Source organism: Galeopterus variegatus, unplaced genomic scaffold (assembly GCF_000696425.1).
Source record: "Galeopterus variegatus unplaced genomic scaffold, G_variegatus-3.0.2 Scaffold6898, whole genome shotgun sequence".
NCBI classification, from domain to species: Eukaryota; Metazoa; Chordata; class Mammalia; order Dermoptera; family Cynocephalidae; genus Galeopterus; species Galeopterus variegatus.
Window position 1 is genome coordinate 85464 of NW_007733009.1, and position 26680 is coordinate 112143.

Below are 26680 nucleotides of genomic sequence, written 5' to 3' on the forward strand. Positions count from 1 at the left end.
CACCAAAAGGTACACAGAGGCCTTATCTCCACTGCAGACCAAGTCCTGGGAACACTGTCCTGTTCAAGGTCCCCAGAAGCTACTTTTCCCAGAAGAGTGAAGGTGGAAGGGGAGACAGAGAGCCGAGAAGGAATACCCATTTGCACACACACACAAAAAAGAGTGGATGAATATTAGAGGAAATATGGTGGTATATATTCAGTCAACTGGACTTGGCCAGCAAAGGATGTCATTACCTACATGAAGAGTGAAGGTGGAAGGGGAGACAGAGAGCCGAGAAGGAATACCCATTTGCACACACACAAAAAAAAGAGTGGATGAATATTAGAGGAAATATGGTGGTATATATTCAGTCAACTGGACTTGGCCAGCAAAGGATGTCATTACCTACACGAACGGAAGGGCTACTGGTATGGATTAAACAGGGAAGATACATAATCTAAATCTTCCGCAAGATGGAAGGTACTTCTGGAAGCGGGGACACATGCAGGTCCATAGTGAAAAGTGTACTCTTAATTCATCTACGATAAGTGATGCCTCACTGTCTTCCAGTGTCATCTGATTACACAGTTTGGGGTAACTGCCAATGCCTTATGGAGCTAAACTCCATTCATGTCTGGCTGGATCCAGCTGAGGGACGGTTTAGGTGACTGGCTCCCCCTCCTGCCTGCATCTGGCCACCCCATAGCACCCCTACCAGAGCAGACGGAAGGAGCCAGCCAGTCAAGGAGACTGCATGTCCACCTCTCTGATGAAACGCGGAAAGGTTTACTAGAAGAAAATCTCTAAAAGTTAGGTCTCCAGACAAAAAAGAATTTTGAACTCGTCAAGCTGCTCCTATCTCTAATTACCAAAAAGCAATCTGTCTACAGTGTGTAATTCTTTCATCGCCCTTGAGAAAATATGATGTTCCAAGTAAGGCAATAGAGTGAACCTGTCCTTGCAGGGATGAGGGGAGGTTGATGAAGATTATATGGGAAACATTTAAAGATTAAGCACAATAGACCTCATTCTCAGCAGTATCTTAGCCTTGAATACCATTAGGGCTGCTTGTGTTTCCACTGATATTTCTGACCCTTTATTTTCCAGCACCCACCAACAGAAAGAAAGCAATCTGGCAAACACGCACATCTCTTGTCAGAGTTTATTCCTGAGAGGACGAAGAGATGGCATTTATCTACAGACAAGCACTTCTGTCTTGAAGGCCATGGCGATGTAGTGCAGCGGTCTTGGAGAAGTTGTTTTTTTTTACTCGGCTCATGAAGGAGGAACCTATAAGACACTACAAGAAGGTACATCTTCCTTTGTCCCAAACCACCAGCACTACCCAGAGCAGCTTTAGATTCAGTTCATGTTTGGTTTAGATGTTATTAAAATGTACCTGAATGCATAGATTTTTCTCTCCATAATCCTTCTGGTATACTACATTATAAATCAAGTCAAAAGTTCAACTAATGACATGCAATTAAAAAACAGATTAAAAGACTCATAGAGGAAGCACTGCACTAGGATTAATGAAAATGTTATTTCAACATGAAAATTGCCTTAGAACTTGTTACCAAAATTTTGATCATTAATTATCTCGGCTATTTTAAGCCCTACCTTTAAAAAGCTATTTCTTATACTTCTCTTCTCATACTTCATGGCAAAGCCACAATAGTCCTAATATAATTCTCTTAAGTTAAAAAAACACATATTCAATAATTTAGAATACGATACTTTGAGCATTAGAAATTAACCAAGGCACTTTCAACAATAAATAGTCAATATTAAATAAGCAAAATGAGTCAGAAGAGTTATCCTCATGTAAATAAAATTGATTCTTGACAGACCAAGCATTTTGGAAAACATAAATGTATCGTGAAATACATGATAAGCAGAAATCCCAAGCCATCTCTACATACCTGTGTAAGATCTGCAGCCTGCTTTAAGATGATGTTTTTTAATTGCTCTGCTCTCTTTGCATGAAAAGAATTACTTTGACTCTGGATGACAAATACAATTCTTTTTAAGTCTAGAACCAAAAACAAAAAAGTTTTCAGGTATTTATTTTTTAATAAGGATGGAAATAAACTTAAAAACAAGTGAAAAAACAACAGCTACAAGGCAAGCCTTCAGGCAATACGTTTTTAGGGGGAAAAAATCAATTATATGTAATTCTACAGACAAAATCTTCTCTTTTTAAACTGATTTCAGAACCTTCCTTCCTAGAAGTTAGCAAGTAAATAAGCTCACTGTACTAGACCAACTGTGGTAACCAACTGTGAATGTGTTCCTGCATCTGTCAGTGAGAATGACAGTAAATGTGCAAAAGTGGGGAAAAGTCTAGAATACTAACCTCCCTATTAGCTGAAAGTCCAATGTTTACAAGACTTTTAACAGCTCTCACATCAACCTACACTGTGCTGCTACCTGTTATGGGGTTGGATTGTGTCCACCAAAATTCACATGTTGAAGCCCTAACCCTCAGTACCTCAGAATGTGGCCTGACATGGAACTGGGTCTTTACAGAGGTAATCAAGTAAAAGTGTGGTCATTAGGATGGGCCCTTATAAAAGGGGGAAATCTGGACACAGAGACAGACTCACGGAGGGAAGATGATGTGAGAACACATGGAGAAGACGGTCATCTATAAACCAAGGGGAGAGGCCTGGAACAGATTCCCCCTCACCACTGTCAGAAGAAACCAACCCTGCCAACACCTTGAGCTTAGACCTGAGATCTAGCCTTCACCTAGCCTTCAGAACTGAGACAATAAATCTCTGTTCTTTAAGACAGTTTGTGGTACTTTGTTATGCATCCCTAGCAAACTATATACTACTTCAAGAATGTTCTGGATGGCCCTTTACAGTGACACTCAACAGTGACTGCATATGTCTCATAAGTTCACAAGTGTTTGCAAGTAAATAGTTCAATAATCCCTGCCCTACCTCACAAGGCACCTAGCCAAGATTAAGTGTTATTTCCAGGAAACCAACGCAACAATTCCACAGCAGCAGGGCTTTAGCAAGAAGTATTGCATAAAAGCCCATCTACAACAACGCACTGTCAGTATGTGCCAGCTCACTAGAGCCTCGCTGCAAGATGGCCAGCTTTTTACAATTGCAAGCAGAGAGGAAACCCTAGCATGTCATGACCCCAGCTGGGGAAGATCACCAGAGGTCTTGCCAATGGAGATAGTTGCTCAGGTCACATACTGGAGAAGCACATTAGACCTGCTCAGGTTCTGAACTTGTAATAAAGAAATAGGTAGAAACAGCCATTATGTCAGCACCCTGCCACCAGACAGAGGTGTTGGCAGAAGGTGGACGTCACATAAATTGTAGCATCCAGCCAGGTTTGTGGCAAATCCACATGGGGACCTCTCCCCCACCATGAGCCTTTCTCTCTAACATCTCAGCTCAGAGACACTAATTTGGTTTTAATTTTATTTCATTATATGTTATTGTTCTTAGGTTCAGTTCTATAGTTCTATTCAATTATTCAGTCACTCAAAATGCTCTATGATTAAAACTCAATAGAAAAATTAAAAAGAAATGCTGAATAACCTACTGAATATGACCTAATTCCTTTTCTTTAGGAGTTTATATAAATATGAACATTCCATGTACCCGTCTCTATTTTAAATCAGCTTCTTGGCTCTATACATCACACACAGAGATAAGGCTTAAATGGGAGTCGTAATGTTTCAACTGAAATGTTATCTTCAATCCACTACACCTGAAACATTAATATAAACTGACATATCAAAAGAGGACTTACAAAGATTTCTTTTTGTTAAGAATGGAATACATAAACACCAAGGAATAATTTTTGCAAAATTTGATAAAATTAAAGATGCACATTCCCAAAGACGCAGAAATTCAACTCCTATTAATCACCCTTGAGGAATTCTCATATACGTATACAAGGATATATAACAAGAGTGTTCACAGTGGCCTGGTGTAAATGAAAGAAAATGGAAGCAACCCAAATATCCACTAACAAGATACATACATACATATATATACCTATAGGGATATTATTCAACAATAAAAATCAGCTAGCACTGCATGTGTCAATCCAGATGAATATTGCAGATGTATCCCACAGATATAATGCTAAAAAAAAAAGCAGGTTGCAAAAGAATAACTATATAAATCAACAATTTGAACAAAGATATATATATATATATAACATGGGTGTATACTATACATATACATACGTATCGTGTGAAAGTATAAAAGATTACATGAGAATGATAAATACCAAATCAGGATAATGGTTAAAAGGCTTCAACTGTGTTAGTAATGTTTCATTTCTTAATCTAGGTGGTGGATACACAGATGCTCATTTTATGACTCTTTGTAAATTTTTATATGTGCAAATTACTTCATAATAAAAATTTTAAAACAGCAGCTCCATCTGTCAAAAGGTTAATCCTGCACTCACTACAGTAAACAACTCCCGCCACCACATGTACCAGCTCAGCAAAGCTCCCGCTGTTCATCTCCTGAAGATAACCGTTCTTCCACACCGGGAAGAGGCTTTGCAAGAAGAAAAGCAAATCCTTCACCTTTTCCTATATCTGGGTCATGTCCTGTGAGCTGTATTTGTCCTGGTCTTTTCAATATAGTTACTGAGAAATCATGCTTGTCCCTTCCCTTTTCACATACTTCAATCACATGTGCTACATGCATTCACTCAGCAAACGTCTTCTGAGTCCCTACTAAGTGCAGGGCTCTGAGCTGCAGAGGTGAGTGAGCACAGTCACAGCACTGCAGTGTCTGAGCCTCACTCAGAAGACAGGCCATGCAAGGGAGACAAATAGAAACTTATCAAAGGAAGACATACAAATGGCCTACTGGTATGTGAAAAAACACTCGACATCACTAGTCGTCAAAGAAATGCAGACCAAAACCACACTGAGATATCACCCACCCCAGTTAGAATGGCCATTATTAAAAAGGACAAGAACAACAAATGCTGGTGAGGATGTGGGGAAAGGGGAAACTCTTCCACACTTGGTGGTACGGTAAATTAGTACAACCACTATGGAAAACAGTATGGAGGTTCCTCAGACAACTACAGATAGAACTGCCATATGATCCAGCAATCCCACTACTTGGCATATATCCAAAGGAATGGAAATCATCATGTCAAAGGGACACCTGCACTCCCATGTTCACTGCAGCTCTATTTACAATAGCCAAGTATGGAACCAACCTGAGTGTCCATTGATGGACAACTGAATAAGGAAAATGTGGTATATACACACAATGGGATACTACTCTGCCATAAAAAAGAATGAAATACTGCCATTTGCAGCAACATGGATGAGTCTGGGGAAAATTATGTTAAGTGAAATAAGCGAGAGAAGGAAAGAGAAACACCACATGTTCTCACTTATAACTGGGTGCTAAGAAAGAAAAAGAAAGAAAAGACCTAAACAATTCCTTGAACTTTCAGAATACTAGAGATGGGGGTGAGGCAGGGGGAGGGGAGGTTGGGGAGGGATAGGTTGGGTCAAGGGCATAAAAAAAAATCATGATTTGTAATAATAATATGCTTATAAAAAATAATATTTTTTTAAAAAAAGAAGACAGGCCATGATAACACGAAGTGACACAATAAAGCCAGAGCGAGGCAAGGGGTACATGCGAGCACACAGGAGCTGCAGAGAGCACTCGGAAGGGGACAAGCACAAGGAGAGCTTCTGGGAAGAGGTATGGCCTGAGCTTCCATTAAAAAGCAGCAGCTTTCTGCAAACTCACACACAGCAGGTAGGAGACCACGGCAGAGTTATCACAGAGGCCACAGCCTGTCTTATCTCTGCAGCATCCCTGACCAGGGAGTCTGCCGGGCATTTCTGGAATGGGAGGTAGTGTGGGTGACAATGTTGGAGAGGGAGGTGGGGTCAGACAGATCAGATCCTGAAGGATTTACATGCTACGCTAAGAGGCTCAGACTGCAGATTAATTGCTTCCACTTTCAGACTGGGAAGGACCTCAAGAGCCCAGCGGGGTCTTTCCAGAGGAGAAAATGAACGCACTGTGTCCTGAGACAGGCAAAAATGGGTGGAAAGATCTTCCCCACAGAGCAAGCAGTGAAGGTTTGGGACAGAGAGTCGAATTTAGGGCCCTGAAAATATTAACAGTTAGGGATGGCTAAGGAACAGGATGTGTGAGGGTAGTTATTGGGAACAAGGCTAAAGGTACCCAGCTCCTATAACCCTGATAATAATAAATGGCAGAAGATCATTTGCACATGCTATTCGGTCCCAACCCATTCAAGAAAAGAACCAGGTTAGTGAGTACAGTTTCGTGCTGAAAACAGTGTCCCTGCACAAATTCCTGCTGTTATTTATATCAGCACCAAGAAATATTTTCTGACACACAACCTAAGCCTTCCCACAGTTGAATCACATTCTGGCTGAGCCTTGATCCTGAGCTTATCTGGTGTCTCCTCTGTTTATGCTGCCCAACCACCTGACTCTTAAGCTCCCACCACCCAGTCAACAGCTGCATAAGATGATTCCACTCTTTCTTATCATCTTGGCTCTGCACTCCTCTAAACCCACTGCGATCTGCCTTCAGCAAACACTGTCACAACTCAAGATGGATGGTCTGTTTCCCCACCAGGAACGTGCCACGAATGGGTCGCACAGTAAGTGCCTGACAATAATGATCAGCGTGACAGGCTGTAAGGGGAAGATAGAGAAACTAGTCAACGATACAGAAAAGACTGATGTGGTGCTGATGCCAATGGTGAGCTGCAGGGAGCATTCAGGAAAGGCAGGAGAACCAAGGAGATCATTAGAAAAGGATGCCTGGAAGAGAAATAACTTTTCTTTGAAGGTAAAATAAACCAAAGGCTCTCTATTTCTTTGGTTGCTGAGCACCTATCATGGGCCAAGCACTCTACTAAGTGCTAATCCTCCTGGTCAGAAATTACTTAGAACAATGGATTTCATCATGCTGGTGTTTTTCTGATGAGAAATCAATAATGGTGTTCTTCTGATAAAAGGTGAATAACACGCAGGCTTATGATTTAAAGCTCAGGGATAAATACATACAGACACAGGAAGAGCCAGTCCAGTTACGTTTTACTTGGTGAGAATAACCATACACCAATGAATCTATTGATTAGGCAGGGAGCCGAAAGAGAACAAAAGATTCTCTGGGCTTGGAGGCTGTGGCCTGCCTGGGTGTTGGGAGCCCATGGTCTGGGCACCCGACTCTACAGGCATTGCTATGCACAGGCTCTTTGTAGCCTCCTGGTCCTGAAGGCTCATATGCAGATTACGACAGAGAAGCCCCCTGGGTTTTTTTCCAGTGAACTGCCAGCAAGTTAGTTATCACTTGACTTGTCATTTGCAATTGCAAGAATGTAAATTTACTTGTCCAAGATAACTTCCCCTTGGTAGTTTCGAGCTCACATTCCAGACTTGGGTCGTTAAGTAATTTAATAACCATTTACTAGTGGGGACCCATCAGCTCCCATAAAATAAATACACGTATGAATGCCCAAAACCACCAGGGTTGGCAGCAGAGAGAAAAATCTTCACAGGGAGGGACTGGCTGAACCACACAGGGTGTTGTGATAGAGAGAAGAAAAAGCAACGAACTACTGTGGCCCCTCAAATACAACCGCGCTCAGAACTACAGACTCACCCACGCCCTTGTGGCCCCAGACATGACTCCCAGGCACAGGGCTCCTCCCCTTCCACCCAGGAGCCTCTCCTGCACTTGCACACTCCTTGGAATCCAGGCCCAGGCAATGAAGGCCTAGAACGGAAAGCATTCCTTCCCCCTTATCCAAAGCTCACCAGGTCTCCATGGCCTACCTTGGGATGAAGGACATTGACAAAGTTCACACCCTTCGGGGAGAGACCCACCACTACCCACAGACGTGCGACCTGCTTCCCATCAACACACTGCTTCCCAGGAAATTTTTTAAAAAGACTAACTCATGGTCATATCCCTGTAGATGTTTACAATATACTGGGGAAGGAAGATGTGTTTAAAAAGGAGTAGAGATAAGGGTGTAGGTGGGATGCGACGTGTTACAAAGGAGGCAGGAGCAGCTCCACACCAGGGTTCCCAGGACAAGTGTGACAGATGTGATGGGTGAACTGACTCCCGAAGGACAAGTAGGTGCCTGCAGATCACCCAGTGGGGAGACCGGCTCCAGGCAGAGGACACATGAGCAAAGGCCACAGCTTGTCCTTCTCTCCCACTGCGTGTGGACCTCTAATAACAGGGCCCATGTCTTATTCATTTCTGCATTCCCCCGACAGCGCCCACCTGGCACGGTGCTCTACCCTTACTGGAAGCTCAGGGAATGACGGCTGAGGGAATTAAACACAACACATTAACTGTTGCTGCCAATATGTATCACACGCCATATGCCGATCTGAAAAGTGTTCTCCCCGTGTCTTCATGAGCGTAAAGACTGGGCTGGGCCAAAGACAGAATATTTGAACAACAATATTTACCCCATAAACAAAATCAGGAAAAAAAATCACTTTATTAAAATATAATTTACGAGAAATACACCTGAGTGCATACTTTTAGGCTAAAGAAAAGTCATTACTTACCTATGTCATTTTTCCTGGATACACCACTTTTCCCCAAATCCTGTATTTTAAATGAAAATGAAGAAAAGAAAAGAAAAATCTCATCACATAACAAAGCCAGTAATACACTGAATAAATATGCACAGTACATATTAACACTGGGGGGAAGGCTTAAATATGGGAACCTGTAAATGCTTCCCTACAGAAATGAGACCAAAACGAAAGGAGAATAAAGCAGCCACAATATACTTCTGTGTCATAAAAGAAGCCTCTAGATGAGACTGTCCCTTTCTTACATGACCTTGGGCAAGTCACTTAAGTGAGCTGAAGCTCTTTCCTCCTGTGTAAAATGAAGTTAACACCTAACTGGTTCACAACGTTCTTGGGAGGGTTAATTTTAAAAACCTCATGAACTATAAAGCACTAGAAACATATCAGAAATAGTCCCAAGTCTGGCAGGTTTTCTTCAAGAAGATGAGCTCTGGGTCGGCCCGGTGGCGCACTGGAGAGTGCGCCGCTTGGGAGCGCGGCGGCACTCCCGCCGAGGGTTCGGATCCCATGTGGAGACCGGTTCCAGCTCACTGGCTGAGCGTGGTACGGGCACAAGACCAAGGGTTGCGATCCCATTACCCGTCAGTAAAAAAGACAAAAAAAGGAAAAAAAAAAAAAAGAAGATGAGCTCTACTAATTACTGTACTTTACCATCTTTTGGACTCAGATATACTGTCATCAAGAACATTACCACAATGTTGTCTCCTATCTGAGAAGCGGTCCTGGGGGTCTGCAAGGGCCTGGGATGATGTTGGCCTATGGTGGTCCCTGTAATTCATGTGCATAGAAGAGGTGCCTTAGAGAGGGAGAGCTCCAGACACAAAAATCTGGACATGCGCACAGAAATACCAGATCCTGACCCTGTGTAAATTAAGGGAGGAACTCTCAAAAGATTTCTTTGGCAAAGCGCAAAGCATCAGCAGCTAAATCTGCCATTTCATTGTCTTCTCTGCAGATTAGGAAAGAATTTTCTCCCTAATTGCCCTTTTCTGCTTTCAAAAGCCATATGCTATAATTATGACAATTGGATGGTGGCAAAAATTCTTCAGTTTTCTTCAAAGACTGCAACAAGAAATGCAGTTGTGAGCTTTTTACCAGCAAAATTGAGAGCGGCTTAAAAAATAACAGCCACAAAAGAGATGTATCCTCTAAGAATGCCAAAAGGACCGTGACAATAGACAGGTAGGAGCGACCTAACAACAGGGAGTAACTACCTGGGGTGGCGTCTTCTGAAATTATCTTTGTCTCAAGAATAGAAATGCCACTGAGTTGAGAAGAATCCCGTACTTATATGCTGATTTGTTAGATCTCAGGATCAAGTGACACCTCTCTTAATCCTGATAAAACACATAGCTTTTGGAAGAATCCACTAAAAATGATGGAAAGTTCAACCCACTTCTCTGAATGTGCTGAACCGAAGCCAGGTTATCATCGTAAGTTACCATGCGTGAGCTCCTTAAATGCCACTCTTGACTAGGAGAACAACCTGCTCTGGAAAGGAGTGCTGGCCTCAGCTCCAGAGGCCTCTCGGTCCCCACTGCTATCCTGATGCTTGTCCCTTGGCCAAGCTGCCTCCTTCTTGACCACTCTTGACTAGGAGAACAACCTGCTCTGGAAAGGAGTGCTGGCCTCAGCTCCAGAGGCCACTCGGTCCCCACTGCTATCCTGATGCTTGTCCCTTGGCCAAGCTGCCTCCTTCTTGAGAAGCCACAGCTTTGGCTGCCAGACGAGGCTCATAGAAAAATAGAATTTTCAGGTCCCAAAACAGCACTGGAGATGATTAAATCCAATACTTCTCTTTTACAAATCAGACAACAGAGGCTCAGAAAAGATAAAAGATTTTTCCAAGACTCCACAGTCATCTGGCCACAGAACCAGGTCTTCTGAATCCTTTCCAATGCCCCTTCCTTCCACCACCATGATAATGCATGTCCAGACTCCCCTGGAGAAGTTCTTCTGAAAATATACATCATTAAATGTGAACATATTTTTATCTTATTTTATTCTTTTGGTGGCTGGCCAGTATCTTATTTTATTTTATTGGTGGCTGGATCCGAACCCTTGACTTGGTGTTAAAAGGCTGTGCTCTAAACAACCGAGCTAACCAGCCAGACTAGATGCAAACATATTTTGAGAGTAAGCTAAAAGTCTTATCTACAATAAAAATCACCTTTATCAACAAGTTGAAAGATGAAAAGTATGCAGAACTCAGTGATTCTAGATGGAGTAACTTAAACAAGCTAGAACACCAACTTGACTTTCTACCAGATATCTTTGTGATATCGGAGAAAAGCAACCAAAATTATACATCTTTCTAATTGTTATTAAGCACTGCAGCTGAGACTAGCTGACAATAGCTAGGAAATGATTAGCCATTTCAAGTGGCTCAATTTGTAAACTGTAAAAATAAAATATCCAAGGAACAGCTGAATTAGGTGAATTGAAACAGAACCAAAATCATCTTGGGAAATTTCTCCTTTGAGAAAGAAATTTAGACTAAATGAACAAGTAAACAGAACATTTAAAATTCTGTCTCCAGCTTCCCTTGTGAAAAGGCTTAGTTCTTCCAAAGAAGAAACACATAGTTTGTTTTATTATTTCTACTGCCATGTTTCTTACACTAACTGTCAATGTCAATCAAAATGTGCTCAAAGTTTTGTTAAGTCAACTGAGTTGCCATCCAGAGAGGAAAGAGATTTGTTATTAATGCATCTACCCCACAGACAGCTCCTACCCTAGCTGGGAAAAGATATTCCAAGTCACCCTTAGATTTGAACACTTGTAATCCATATATATAATACTTAGTTTACACGTTCTTCAGTAAAAGCAGACACATCCTCAAAAGAATTTGATAGAAAATCTTTTAAGAGGAAAGAAAAGCAAAATGGCATCTTCCCCCACCACAACTATCTACCACCTCCCTCTAGATTTTAAATGAAATAAATGAATCAAGATGTGTTCATCAGTGCCCTCACTTGTACCTTGGTCCTGTGTTCTAATACTGCCTCTACCACTTGTTAGCTCAGGCCTCGGTTTCCCATTTCTAACACAGGGACAATAATCACAAGGCCCACTCCACGGGGTTGTGTTGTAAGTTGAATGAGATAATAAAACACTAAGCAGTGTCTACAAAATGCAAGTGCTGAATAGTTACCAGTTCCCACTTTTTTCTTGTAATCAACTACTTCATATGAAGCCAACTACCACTGTAGAAGAAATTTAACTGACAAAAGCAGTAAGGTCTATGGTTCCTCTTTCTACTTTGATCTGTTTAGACAGAACAGATGGTTTACACAAATCTCTTGAGAGGTTGTGTAAGACATTTCTTGTTGTCTTATCAGGTAAACATTTAAATAAGACCTGGCACTGTTCTAAGTTGTAAACACACACAATATTCAAAACAGCACTATGAGGTACGTCCTATTACCCCATCTTACAGATGAGGAAGCTGAGGCACAATGAGGCTCACTACGTCCCACAGCCGGTCAGTGGTGGACAAGACATGAACGCCAGTGTCCAGCACTAACCTTATGTCACACAGGACACAATCATGAGCCACCGTAGGAAGTAAGGTCAGGCAACACTGCAGGCTGAAGACAGCTAGACGGCCATGGCTGAGGCAGCACCTACGGCCTGAAGCACAATCCTGGGTGGGCAGGCTCCTCTGAAAGCTGTCGTTGGTCAGAATCCAGGACAGTGCCAGCACCAGGAACCCTGGAGAGGAGCCGGACTCCGAGGTCAGGCCGCAGGCAGCACAGCAGGGTACCAGCAGCACTCAGGATTATGACAGGAGGTCAATCCAATGTCCACCAGGGAGTCTGCACATCATTTGGGTCAGGAACCCAGCCCTGAGTAGGGCTGGCCTGCATTCACATGACAGACCTGCCCGGGGCCCTCGACATAGGCAAGCAATGAGGTGAGGTGGGAGGGAGGCAGCTGCTTTGGGGCCACAATGGTGGGGCAGATTCTGGTTAGTTCTGCTGCTGGTGACGAACTAATGATAATGAAAATTCATGTGATTATTGTGCACAGCCTTAAATCCTATCTCCAGTGCACCCTCAGACTTGGGACAGACTTGGACACACCGGCTCTTCTCCACCTCCCCAAGTCTCGGGTACAGTGCACGCTAGACATTTTATCACTGCCTCTCCTCATGGGATGAACAGCTTTTCTGGCTGTGTGGCCTTACAAATAGATGGAGTTAATGACATTTTTCAAGTGCTTTAATACCTCTGCATGAAAAATGACACTAAGATATAGGACTCACCTTATCTATATCCATTTATGTTTATATATGTACTTAAAGCAAAGGATAGATACAGTTCCTCATTTGAAAAAATTGGTTAAATCCTATACTAGGAAGTATTTGCTATAATTTCTAAATTCATTAAACAAAATTTTAAAAAATCCCTGCTAATAACCCTTAGGTAGTGCTTTAAACTCATCATAAATGATCCTCATTACTGTCAAATACACACACACTATTAATGCACAGGCTGTGTAACATAAGACAGTACAGTGTAAAAAATTCAAGAATTCAGAAAATTTGAATTCTAACTCCACCTTCACATGACCTTGGTCAAATCACTAACTTCTCAGAGGCTAAATTTTCTCTGTTGTAAACAGGAAAATATCCTTTGCTCAACAATAACAACATCACTGAGAAGATCAAATTAAACGAAATGTATAAAAATACTTTAATAAACTTAAAGGATCTTAAAGTTATAAGAAATTATTATTGTCATTCCCCTGTGTAGGAATCCCATAGCATAGTTAGAACAGATATTACTCTGTTGATAAAAGAAATATTTTACCAAAAAATGCTTTTACACCAATTATGGGGTTAAAAATCGAGTCAACTGAGCCTTAGTTAATATGACAAAAGTAATTTATATTTAAAAACATTTTTTCTCTTTCTCACATGCTTAATGATCTAGTGCAAAGCCCAAATGGTAAAAATTTACATGAGGTTCTTTAAAGGCCACCAATGATCCAAAAGAAGAAGCTCTCATGGTACTGATAACACCAAGGTCCAGGTTCGATCCCTGTAAAAGGAGCAGCTCTGAGATAAGTGCTGTCCCTCTCCACTGATCCCCAGGTCTAGGTTTCTGGTTCTGACTGTACAAGGAATCTGGCAACACAGTCACCTCTGGGGTCTCCTGCCTAGTCCCCAGCATGCCCTCTCTCACGGTGCTGACTTCAAGGTAACAGTAATCAGGCTTTTGCGACCCCTGTGACACAGCAAAATCTTTTCACAGACTGGGAAAATCAAATCCAACTTATGATATGACTGGAGAAAACTATGGTATCCAAGCAAGACCTTCTAACTCTATGTCAAAGCACCTTTTATCTTAAAATGGCTTTAAAACATAGTAGATCTGCTTTAACTGTTAAAAAAAATAGTCCCCAGCATGCCCTCTCTCACGGTGCTGACTTCAAGGTAACAGTAATCAGGCTTTTGCCACCCCTGTGACACAGCAAAATCTTTTCACAGACTGGGAAAATCAAATCCAACTTATGATATGACTGGAGAAAACTATGGTATCCAAGCAAGACTTCTAACTCTATGTCAAAGCACCTTTTATCTTAAAATGGCTTTAAAACATAGTAGATCTGCTTTAACTGTTAAAAAAATTTTTTTAAGCAAGTCTATCTATAGGTTGCTGTTAGGGCTTCAAAATCTATGTTGACCAACATTATATTCATTCACAAAACAAACAAAAAAGAAACATGATAACTACTGAAGGATGAAATCATTACACATCCCATTAAAGAAAATACAAAAGAATCTCAATGAGGAGGAGAAGATTTGATCATTAGAATGAGTACCTGATACTGCTTGACCTCTTTCTTTCTATCTTCAGCAACCAAAGCAAAAGCTGCGGAAAAAAGGAACATTTTTACATTAAAAAAGCAATTAAGATTTGTTCTCACATTCAACAGTTTTGCTTATAGTAAGGAAAAAAAGACACTTTAACAAGACACAATTTGCTCATTTTGAAGCAGCTGCACTGCTGCAAACTAGCATTGCTGGCTTTCCTCATCTCATACCTAAATTTATTCATCGAGGGGAAGCCCACATGCTCAGACTACCAAGCAAAAGAAATACTACATCAAAGAAATTAAAATCTCTGTATACCATTGTGTTTATAGATATAAACCACAAAATCGATGTATACAGAGTACAACTTCTTGGAAACCTTGATTCTGGCACTTTCTTAAGCAAAGGGTAATTCCTGAGAATTCAGAGGAAAAAGTACAAATTCCCACCCTCACAATCATTGCCAGAGCCTGGCAGGCAACTGAGCTAAATTTGGAGCATGCTTTTTCTTCGGGGTTGCGGGGTGAGAAATGTGGTGCAGATACTGCTACTGGCAGGTGGGGGAGAATTAACAGATGCCACTAAAGCAATGGGGCCAGGACAGCAAGGGGAATTAGAATCACTCCCCATTTAGAAGGATTTCATGTTTTGAGTCAGCACCTATAAACAGACAAAGATATCCCTAGAGATGCACTTAGGCTCTGCATTTAAAATAATAATAATAACATGACAGTAACACTTTGAAAATGTCAAGCAAAATGATAACCCAAACAAGAAGATTAATGGAACAAAAAATACCACCTTAACTTTACAATGCATTTCTCCTGAAGAGCTGAGAGGAAAGCACTGCAGAGTTTGCTTCTCCAATTAGCACTCCCAGGAGAAAATGAGCTATGCCATAGAGCAGTAATGTTCTAGAAGGGTTGGAGAAGCGACACCATGGAGCAGTAAAGTACTACCAGGAGCGCCAGTGGTAGGGCTCCCTCTTCTCCAATTAGCACTCCCAGGAGAAAATGAGCTATGCCATAGAGCAGTAATGTTCTAGAAAGGTTGGAGAAGCGACACCATGGAGCAGTAAAGTACTACCAGGAGCGCCAGTGGTAGGGCTCCCAGGGTAACAGAGGAGACTCCACTCAGAAGCAGGAGACAACCTGGACCATCTGGATCCTTTCCAATCCTCCCCACCCCCAGACATCCATTGCCTCAAATTCCCCATTAACATTTGCTGAAAGGAAATAATCTAAAACAAATTCACACTAAGAAACAAATGACTAACACGTTTAATCGTTTCCCTTTCCAACACATTTCAAAAGATGGGTGAAATAGAAATGTAAGCCAGATGAACCTCCACGTGTGGAATTTAGATAACAACAGGTATTACATGAAAATAGTAAATCCCCAAATCCACACCCTCCTTATCCCAACTCTGCTTTACTTTTCTTCAGAGCACTTATCAGCAACTGACATAATGTATATTTATTACTTATCTTATGTATTAGTTTTATTATAAGCTCCATGAGGGCAGGAATATAGTTTTATTTATTGTTTGCCCCCACACCAAGAACACAGCTAGCACAGAGAAGGAGCTCAATAAATATTCACGGAATGAATGAATGTATGAATGAATGCAAGTCCTCACTCCAGCCCTGGAGGGTCACATCATTTAAGGGCTGCCTACTCCTTACATTAGGCAGCGCTGACTCAGCAGAATGAAGGAGTTTAGTGCCCATCCCCCATTTATTTCCACCAGGATCTCATCCCTTTTCTCACTTTTTACACACATAAACACACCAACACACAAACACAAAGGAAAAGCAAAGCCCAAATCATTCATCAAGTTCTAAGAAGAAAGGAGAGATTTAACCCCAAATGCTATTTAAATTCTATTTCTAGATATTTAATCTTTTGGCTTTATTTTATTTACCTCCAAACTATTTAAAACCCTCAAGAAGATATCAAAAATAGAATTATTTAATAAACATCGTTCAGGGAGGTCTCAACATGTTAACATCACTTAGCACACAGAATTCCAGAAAACAGAACATTCTGAGAATTTGCTGGGTGTAAAAACTGAGGTCAAGCTAGTATATGACTTTTTTTCCAAAAATCCATCTCCCCCACCCCAACTGATTCCTAATTCTAAATGTGGACTGTCAAAGGTTTTTGGGTTAGAATTTCTTCTTTTATCAAGTAAAAAGACTTTCTCAATTTAAGTTTCAGTGACATCATCTAATAACCAGTTTTAACTTTTACCTCACTGTTTTGCAAGACCAGATGGCATTAGGACAAGGAAGGGTATGTTAACACAAAAGCCCCCGGCTTTTAGAATGCAGACGATGGTGCAGGTACTGGTTCTGATAACTACCAATGCATTACCTTTCATAAGCAAGGAGCTAAAAGTATATGACAACGTAACTGTTTAAAGTAGGAATTACAGAGATGGGAGATATTGCCAATAAATCAACTGAATTCCACAAATCCTGCTCATTGTAATCAAAACACCATTCCTGAGCTGAAGTTAAACTAGATTCTAGTTCTAGCCAAAAATGCACAGACCTAAAGTCAAAATATCCTTAAAAAAAAAAAAGCCTGTCATTTCTCTGCATCACTCTGCTATGAAATTAAAAACTCCTTTTTCCCATGATATAAATAAAATAATATTTAAAGCAATGACATAAGAAATGCATCGGAGTTACTTTCAGTCATAAGAGCAAATCATATGGCAAGATATCATTAGATAAATATTTTATATAGTGTCAGTCGGTTTTACATTTTCATTTCCGTAATCTCAATAAGACAAAACAAGTCATCAAGGAATCAAATGAATTTTGAAGGCACAGAATATGTTATATCACTAATAAATCCAATCTTAAAATAATGAATCATTTATAGAGTTCCTACCAACAAAATTCTCATTTCATGAAATGAAGGAAAAATGGTGCAAACAAGATGAGGAAACTGAGAAAAATTAGTAAGTCAGGTAAGATGTGGCCTGTCACTTTTAACAACTCTAACAAGAGCACACACTGCGAGTCTAACACCATGGGCCTGGGCCAGCCAGTGAGGGAGAGGAGAGGGGAGGAGAGCTCGCCTCCCACCTCCAATGGAAGGGGCACACAGAAGTGACAACCTGGAGCTCAATGTTTGCTGTTCAGTTTCCTAATAATTACCAGATCCAGTAGGGAAAAATATTCTTGAAAACTTGGCCTTAGTGCATTAATGTGCTGTTGGAGAAATAGTCCAAAGTAAATCATGCTTTTATATGCCAAAATGTTTAAAAGTAATTTTCCCTTTTCTATTTTCAACATGAATTCTGATGAATTGCGACAGGGACCTATTTTTAAAGTACAAATCACGGCAGGTAATAGAAATCAAACCTTTTTCATGATAACTTTAATAATTTAAGCCAACGAATGTGTTAGCATACCTATACAGAGAGGTAAATCAAGATTTTATAACTAACCTGGGACTAAGATTTATAGGCTAGCCTAAAGCCCTAGAGTGCAAGAAAACTGGAGAGGAATTAACTGCAGTACATTTAAGCAACACTAATCAGCTATCTTTTCTTGTTCCTGTGAGGGGGCAATGGACCCCCATTCCCATGCAGGTAAGATAATTGTGCCTAACTCCTAACTCGACTTTGCTCCTATTCTGATTTGCCTTCCCAAACTCTCCCAGGAACATCTATCATAGAAACCAAATGAAACACAAAAAACAAAAAACCCACTAAGGAGCCAAATGACCCCACCTCAGAGCGTCGCTGTGGGGAGTAAAAGAGATAACACATAAAGCATTTAGCAGAGCTTAGCATACACAAAAGCTCAGGAAACAGCATGGTAATGCTGATGGCCCTGATGATGACAACTGTCATTCTGGTCAGTGTCTAGGAGTCCTGTGCCTTGAACAAAGGGCAGGAGGGAGGGAGTAAAACCTGGTGCCGCTGGCTCTGCCACCCGTGCCAAAGCCCACAGGGACACATCCTGGAAGCTTGCAGCGGTGCCCCCACACAACTCAGGCTCTTGCTGGGATGCTGAGCAGCCGCCACGTTTTCTTCTAACAGACCACGGGCAGGAAGGCTTTGGGGGCTTTACTTTCTTTCCTGCGACCTACTTAGAAAATGTTTCACCCAGCGCTGCTCTGGCCTCCAGCGGCTCCCCGCGCCCCCCCGCGCCCCCACTCCGGAACTTTCCAAGTTTAATTCCAGGTCCTCCGGAGGGGGCCTTAAGCTGCAGGATGCACAGCGCATGCCAGTTTACTTACTTCCAATTACCCGCTTTGAAGATAATCTGCGGCAGCTTAGGGAACAGAAGCAAACACACCCACGGCCCAGCTACAGGGTCAGTCTGCCTTTCCTTCCTCCTCCCCGGACAAATCCACTGTCCCTGCAGTTGCAGACACGCTGGCTAGCAGCTCCATCCACCATGGGGCGCCACCTCAAAAGGTGGTACTTCAAAGGACAGAGGGCCCTGTCACCCCACACTGGGGCCGGAGGCCGGAGGATCAAATGGCTTAGCAAGTGCAACGTTCCAAAAACAAGGTCTGGCACATTCTCTCTGCTTTAGGTGTCAGCAACTACTGTCATTATCATCATTCACTCATATTTTCATTCATTCAACAAACAAGAGTCACCTGGTGTGTGTTCTGTGCCATAAATTATGACACGGGCTGGGGACACTGAAGATGAATATGCAGCTCCCCAAGGAGCTTCTGGGCTATTGAGAAAGACAAGCCAGTGGGTCAGGTGGAGAGGTGCCCATTCTAAGGGCAGTCATCTCGATGGAGTCATGAAGGAAAACCTGGGGAGAGCGGGCAACTCCCCAGAAAGAGAGCAGAGGGAGGAAGACACAGCCAGCGAGGGGGACCCATCCAGGGAGGGAAGCACTGGTTAGAATGAGCACAAGCCCTGCTTGGGGAAGCAGATTCCAGGCAGCACGGACTTCAAGTACAAAGCCCAGGAGGCCTGGCAACAGGCTCTGCACACAAAGCATGAATAGTCCAGTGTGTCCAGGGCAGGGACAGGGAGGAGGGAGCGACTAGGGTGGGGACACCTGAGGGGAGGGAGTGACTGGTGCAGGGACACCTAAGAGGAGTGTGACTGAGGCTAGACATAAACCTGAGAGTGTCAGGGGCCATATCATGAAAGGGATTAGTATTAGAGAGTCTGGTTTTTCCTGAGTGCCATGAAAAGCTTTTTAAAGTTTTTATGGGGGGAAATGCCATATTGAGATGTGTGCTACGGAAAGATTTCTTGAGGTAGTGTATGGAACGGCTGTGGGGGACAAAAAAGGACACAAACATGCCAGCTAGGGAAGCTATTGGAGTCAGGCAAAGAGAAATAAGGACCTGCACTGGGGCAGTGCTGGGCACAGCGGGGTCGTGTGCAAGGAGACGGGGTGGCGGGTAGGGGGGGATAACGAAGGGGTCAGCTGCAGGCTTTGAGAGAGATCATCAGTAGGGAGGGCAGGCAGAAGGACGCCAAGGGGTGGTGAGAGAGGCGACTGTAGGTGACTCCAGGCTTCAGATAAGAGTGACTGGAGTACGATGCACAGGCTAGAGAATAAAGGAGGTCAGCAGATGTCTGGGAAAGCTCAAGTTTGGTTCCTGACATCCTGAGGACACTCCAGTGGAAATATCCCATAGCAGCAGCCTGGTATCCCAGTGTGGAGCTTGGCACAGAGGGGTAAGGGACGAGGAACCAATGCAGGTATATCCACAGCACAAAAGGGAACCGAAGCCACAAGGCTGGACGTGCCCACCCAGAGACAGTATGAGGGGCCAGTGCAGGGGCAGGGGATCCCCAACATTTCAGGGGCAAAACTATAAAGGAGACAAAAAGGAATGGCCGTGCAAGGAGGAAAAACAGGAGAGAAGACAGTTGTTGAAGGAGTGTTTTCAAGGAGCTGGCTCCTTAAAGCTGCACGCACAATGGAAAGATTTCACAGCGTAGGAGACATGGGCCCCAGCCCTGCCTGTAGTATAGCACAAGGTCAAAACACAGAGCCTAGACTCAGACCACCTCAGTCCAAATCAAGGCTCCGCCACTTCATAGTTAAGCAACCTCGAGCCAATGCCTTAACCTCTCTGAGCCTGTTTCCTTCCCTGTAGAGGGAGGAAATGAAACAAGAATAAGTCCATGTAGTTCAGGTTCCAAATGGTATCTGGCTTATGGTAAGAGCTACAGAGCCTTTTGCTCACGTGCCAAACAGCAAACTCTTAGGGAAAGAGTCTGCTCTCCTGGGGAAGATGCCAGCACAATTCTGCTACCATGGCAAGTTGAGAATTGGACAATATGTGGGGTCAGGGAGCCCACATGGCTCTGCAACATTTACAAAGCAATTCAGGTGAAAGAAGTAATGAGGCAAGGAGGCCATGCCCCTCACCACTACACAGCAATGAGGATGCAGACATGATGCTCCTTTGAGTCCACTACCTACTGCAACTTGACAGTGCTCCAAACTCATCTGTTGTATCACAGAAGTCAACTGGAAAATGGACTTTGGAATACAGGCTGATATGGATTGTATCCCCCAGGTTTCATGTACTAGTAGCTTGCTCCCCACTGTGACTGTTAAGAGGGTGGGAAATCCTATCATGCCTAGTGAATGGATTCAAAATGGTGGTCAGGGGCGTGGTTCTGAGGACTTTAAAAGAAAAGCACATGAGACGTTAGTCTCTCTCTGCTCCACCATTTTCCGCCATGTGAGATCCCTGGGTCACTGTTGCCACCACCAAGACCCTCACCAGATAGTGTTCCCTGGATTTTGGACTTCCCAGCCTCCCAAACTGTAAGCACTAAATTTCATTTTCTTATAAATTACCCAGTTCCAGGTATTTTGTTATAAGCAACAGAAACGGACTAACACATAGGCTTTTCTTCACTTGGCAACAAAATTTGACAGGACCAATATATTCTGCGGGCCAGGGGGTAAATATATTTACAGGAAGGATAGTAAATAGGAAAAAATAAAAGAAATAGGAAATAACCATACATATATACTTAGGAAGAAAAGGATCATTTGCTTCTTTAATTCATATCTCATTTAAACAAATGACTCAGGATATGAAAACTAGAAAATTTCTATTCAGTGTTTTGGGGCAGAGACTTAAAACCCCACCTTCATAAGCATGCTCTATAATCTGAGTCATAGGAAGGGCCAGAAAAAAACCCTTGGTCACACAACCTACTCCAAAGCACAGCAAAGAGGAACACAGAGCAAATATCCCAACACAAGGAAATTAGCACTTTGAACAATTCCTTTAAGTTGCAAGCACACTACCCAACAGTTAACTGTCGGGCTTAATTTATGAAAGTACAATTTATGCTTATTTGGGGGCATCTTATCTATTACAAACAGTGGATTTTAAAAGTACCCCTGTCAGTACCACTCAATCCATCATACTCACAATCTGAGATGTTCTAAGCCTTCAGCAACTTGTGTATTGTCCAAAAACGTTTGCTCTAACAACCCACTGCTCAAATTTTTCAAACTCATACTTCACAGACTATGGTTCCACGAAGTTATCGACACCAAGTCAAGGGTTAAGATCCCCTTACCGGTAATCTTTTTAAAAAAAGAAAAAAGAAAATTTGCCAAATGATGCTGGAACCAGAGAAAGGCTTCTTAGTTTGAGTTCTGGGTTTCTGGTTCCTTTCCTAAGTAAACAAAACACCTGACTGATGAGTACTAGGCCTTAATTCCATACTTTGCTCTCTCCAAAATAACTCATTTCATTTTAAAGGCAAACTCACCATTAATTATCATTGCATTCTACAGATGTTCGTGAAAATCACCCCTAAATAGTCCCAGTTTATACCTGGACCCAGCATGGCTCAGGCAGGGTTCCCACACTTGGCTGCACATGCAACTCACCTGGGGGCCTTGTTAAAAATGCAGATCCACAGGCCTCATTCTCATTTCTTCTGAATCAGAAAATCTGGAGCTGGGACCCAGGAATCTGCATGTTAACAAACAGGGCCTTAACAAACTGGAGCTTCAAGACACTGAGATGATTCTCGTGTGTGCTAAAGGCTGACATGCACTGGGATGGACAGCTAGGCAGAAACTCAAGTGAACTACACTGGGTTATTTTCATGACAGGCCTTGGCCATTTAACTTCCTTTACTTCATTTGTCTCATAAACAAAGAACAAGCTCCTCAATATCCACCCTCAAGGATCCGGAGAAGATAAATTCAACACGATGTATAAAGAGCCTTGAGCTTCTTATGGGAAGCAATGATGTAAACTAAAATATATCACCTTTTCAGTTTCATAAAATATTCTTTCAGGAGTGAAAATAAGTCATTTCCCAAGGAGAAAATGGCACTGCTATACTTGAGATACATTCAAATCTTATTTGATGATACTTATTATACCTTTTTTTATAAGCCCACAGCTTTATATCATGCAGATAAGACTGCTTTCTTCCCCAATTTCTGTCAAATCTTTGGTACACACAAAAGCTTAAGTGAATTTATTCAATCAATCAGTCAAGGCTCTCTTCCTTAAAACACACACACACACACACACACACACACACACACCCCAAAACCCACTCAAATTGCCACCTGGTATAATGACCCCCAAATACCCCCCAAGCCAGACCCCCCCCCCCCCCGAGCTCCAGACCCAAATGTCTAACAGCTCACCTGTGCCTGAACATCTCACATGCACCCCAAACTCTACTTGTCCAAAACTGAATTTATCAGCCTCACCTCCCCCTAAAATTAAATTAAAGTACATTGCAGAAAAAGTGTGAGTACTTAATGTCACAGAACTGTACACTTAAAATTTATTACACTTAATAAATTTTATGTTATATGTATTTACCCACAACATAAAAAGTTGTTTTTTGTTTTGTTTTGTTTTTATTTTAAATCTGGTCCTCCTCCGCTAGTGCCTAAGTCATAAACAGCACCACTACCCACCCTCAGCTCGTGACAGAAATCGATGATGCACCCTTGCCCCCACCCATTCTCTCAGCCCACTGTACCCTTGGAAAATCTTAACCATCTCACCTAGTTGACCCCGCACAGTTCCCCACATCCCCGCCGGCCCCCTCCAGTCCCTGTTCACAGGACAACCAGAGTGAGCTTCGTAAAATGGAAGTGAAATCCTGTAGTGCCCCATCGCAGCCCTTCAACAGCTTCCTGCTGCTCCAAGACAAAGCCCCAAATCCATCTCCTGACCAGCAAGGCCCTGCCTGACCTGGCTCCTACTGATCTTGTTGGGCCCTCTCTCAAGTCCTCTGTCCAGTCCTCTGCCCTTCTCCACTTGATTCCATCAGCACCAAGCTCTGTCTCACTGTTGGGCATGCACTCTTCCTCCCCCCACGAAAATGATTGCTGCTTCCTGTTTAGATCTGCGTATTAGTGTCACTGCCTAAGTTTTCTCAACCTTGGCACTAGTGATATTTTGAACCCGATAATTAATTGTTTGACGGCAGGGTGAAGTTGTCCTGTGCACTGTAGATGTTCAGCAGCATAGCATCCCTGGCTCCAGATGACAGTAGCACCCCGTCAAACCACCTCCCCCACTCCCCACCCCAAGACAACCAAACAAGCTCCAGACAGTGCCCAATGTTCCCTGGGGTGCAAGATTGTTCCCTGTTGAGAAACACTGCCCTGGACTAGGCAAAAGCCATGTATCTCGCTGCCACATGTTCTCATGCCGTCCTGAACACCTCTTCCACAGCATTTGGCAGAGCTGCGATTAGTTTCAGGTGTAATTGTTTAATGCCATCTTCCCTCTAGGCTGCAAGCTCCACGCAGCATTTGGCAGAGCTGCGATTAGTTTCAGGTGTAATTGTTTAATGCCATCTTCCCTCTAGACTGCAAGCTCCACTAGGGTAGAAACAGACTAGATCTGTCTTGTTCCTGCAATATCCCCATGTTTGACACATACTAGGTACTCAACAATTACTTTTTGAATAAATGAAGTAAACTTTGGGTAGTTTATCCTTCTAATATTATACTTAATACTATTTTAAAATTAACATTTTACAGTAGTTCAAATCGTCACCTACACTGAACTGGATTTCTTTGAGAGTGGCTTTGTAACTAAAACTGTAAAATCATGCTAATGAGGAAGACTCTCAATCAATAAGAAGACCCTGACATCATAATTTTTCCTTTATCATGGGAAAGATGAAATTAACCTATGGTTAATTCCTGTATATTGTTCTTAAGCAAGAATCTGTGCAATGCCAAAGATGAATTACACATAGTGATACAAGAGAAAAACACAGAACATCTGCAAATTCCCCATAAGTACTACATTTATGCCTAGAAATCATGCTTGTTTACTTTATAATGTGTCTAATAAAAAGCAAAAAACCTGGCCCTTAGTGCTCCAAATGAGGCCAATTATTAGGACTTGCTCAGGTACTAGGCCCACAATGTTTGCCTCTGAGGAAGTTAACAAAAGTGTCAGAGCATCTCCTCCCCACCCCAAACCTCCATTTAGAGCAGATGTTCTCCAGCTTGACTGTGGGCTACAGGCAAACTTCCCAGGGTCAAGTTCAGGACCAAGGGGGCCCTGCCAACTTGAGGGTCTTGGATGACCTGGATGACAAAGAATCCATCTGGAAGATTAATATCTGTGCTAGTAATATCTGCATACTGCTTAAGAAATAAAGAGATGGTTTAAAAATCAAAAAACACAAAACAAAATGGAATTTGGTCTGACTCTTGATGTCCTAAAATTTCTGATTCCCTGCAATGAAAGGAATCTGAAGAAAACCTGGCTCAGAATGCAAAATCATCCCTAATTTTGGCAGGTGCTAAGAAGTACAATCTTGGCTCATGCAGAGAGGAGATGAGGGGATGTAAAAATCTAATATCTATTATTTCACCATTGCTTCAAATAAGCTTCTTCACAGATGTATCAGTTAGGGTTAGGTCTGGCTGTGTATAATCGCATGCAGTACAAGTCTAGAGATAGGCAACCCAGAGAAGGCATAGTGCTCCACAGCCATCTGGCACTCAGGCTTCTTCTATCTTTCTGCTCTACCATCCTCACCGCTGGTTTCCGTCTTCAAGGTCACCTCATGGTCACAAGATGGTTACCATAGCTCCAGCCATCAGATCCACATATTAGGCAATGGGAAGGAGGATGAAACAAGGCAGAAAGGCCTGCATTCCAGTTGAGTCAGCCACCTTTAATGAGCTTCACCAGGAACCCCACCCAATTAATCTCTACAGGGACCTCACTGGCTACTCCTACTTGCAATGGCCACTGAGGAATGTTCCACATTGCCACCACCACCACCATTCCTCTACCCTTCTCCTCAACCCCAATTATATGAGTTTTGTTGGTTAGGAAAAGAAGAGACAAACGGTTATTGGGTAAGCCATGAGCAGTCTCTGCTACAGTGGAGTCAGTATGTTAACACCGTAAGAGATGGCAAAGTTCTAGTATTCTATCCATGCCTCCCGTTTTATATAGGACTGAGACTCAATGTCACTAAAAGCCATACAGCTAATAAATGGTGACCAAGAGGCTTGAATAAATCTGATTCTGGAACTGGTGCCAGACTTTAGAACTGAAGTTGCAGTGAATTTTGTCTGAATATGTATATGGGTTTAAAATAAATTCTCTACATTGACTTTTCTCTAAAAACTTAAATATGTTCCAGCTTGTGGAAAAACTAAACTAGAGTCAGACCAATCTTATAAGGGAATATTTAAGGTATTTATAAACTATCAGGATTGTTCACATGCCTCAGAACTCCTTTCATATTCTGTTCCAGCAAGATTCCAAGAACATCCTGAATGAGGACCACATCTGATACACTCGGTGCCCCTCCCCGAACATCAAAGTTGAGCTCAATAAAATGTACTCATGATTTACTTCAGACCTCGAAGAACACAGCCTCCTGTCTGTACCAACACATGAAAGCCAGCTCACAAAGCCTAAATGTCTCACAGGGACCTTTTAATGGATTTTATGTCTTATTTATTGTGCTTATCTGACAACTTCACAAGGCTAACAGACATCTCTAAAAATATGTTGACATTTTGGTTCATTCTGAATGTCCTTCAGTGTATTACCAAATTTGGACGGTGCAAACATTCCCTAAAGGGTAATAAAAAAAAAAAATAGATACACGTAGCAATATATGCGCATTTCACCCCATTTACTTCATATATTATATACAAATATTATAAAGTGCAGTGCTATAAACAGAATGCCAATTTCAGCTACCACCCACCCATTTGGTTAGTTGCAAAACTCCCAGGCAACAAGCCAAC

The 26680-nt window shown here is 42.3% G+C and overlaps 1 protein-coding gene across 1 annotated transcript in view; it reads right to left on the minus strand.

Moving 5' to 3' along the window:
* Positions 1–18675, minus strand: part of B3GALTL (beta 1,3-galactosyltransferase-like) — a gene marked incomplete at its 3' end in the record, with an annotated part of 93122 nt that extends 74447 nt beyond the window's left edge. The window contains exons 1-4 of the mRNA XM_008591397.1: positions 18540–18675; positions 14438–14487; positions 8579–8618; positions 1905–2014 (exon numbers count right to left, since the gene is read on the minus strand). Coding sequence (XP_008589619.1) covers positions 1905–2014; positions 8579–8618; positions 14438–14487; positions 18540–18675 — 336 coding nt within the window. The remainder of the gene's footprint in view (positions 1–1904; positions 2015–8578; positions 8619–14437; positions 14488–18539) is intronic.
* Positions 18676–26680: the final 8005 nt, after the last annotated feature.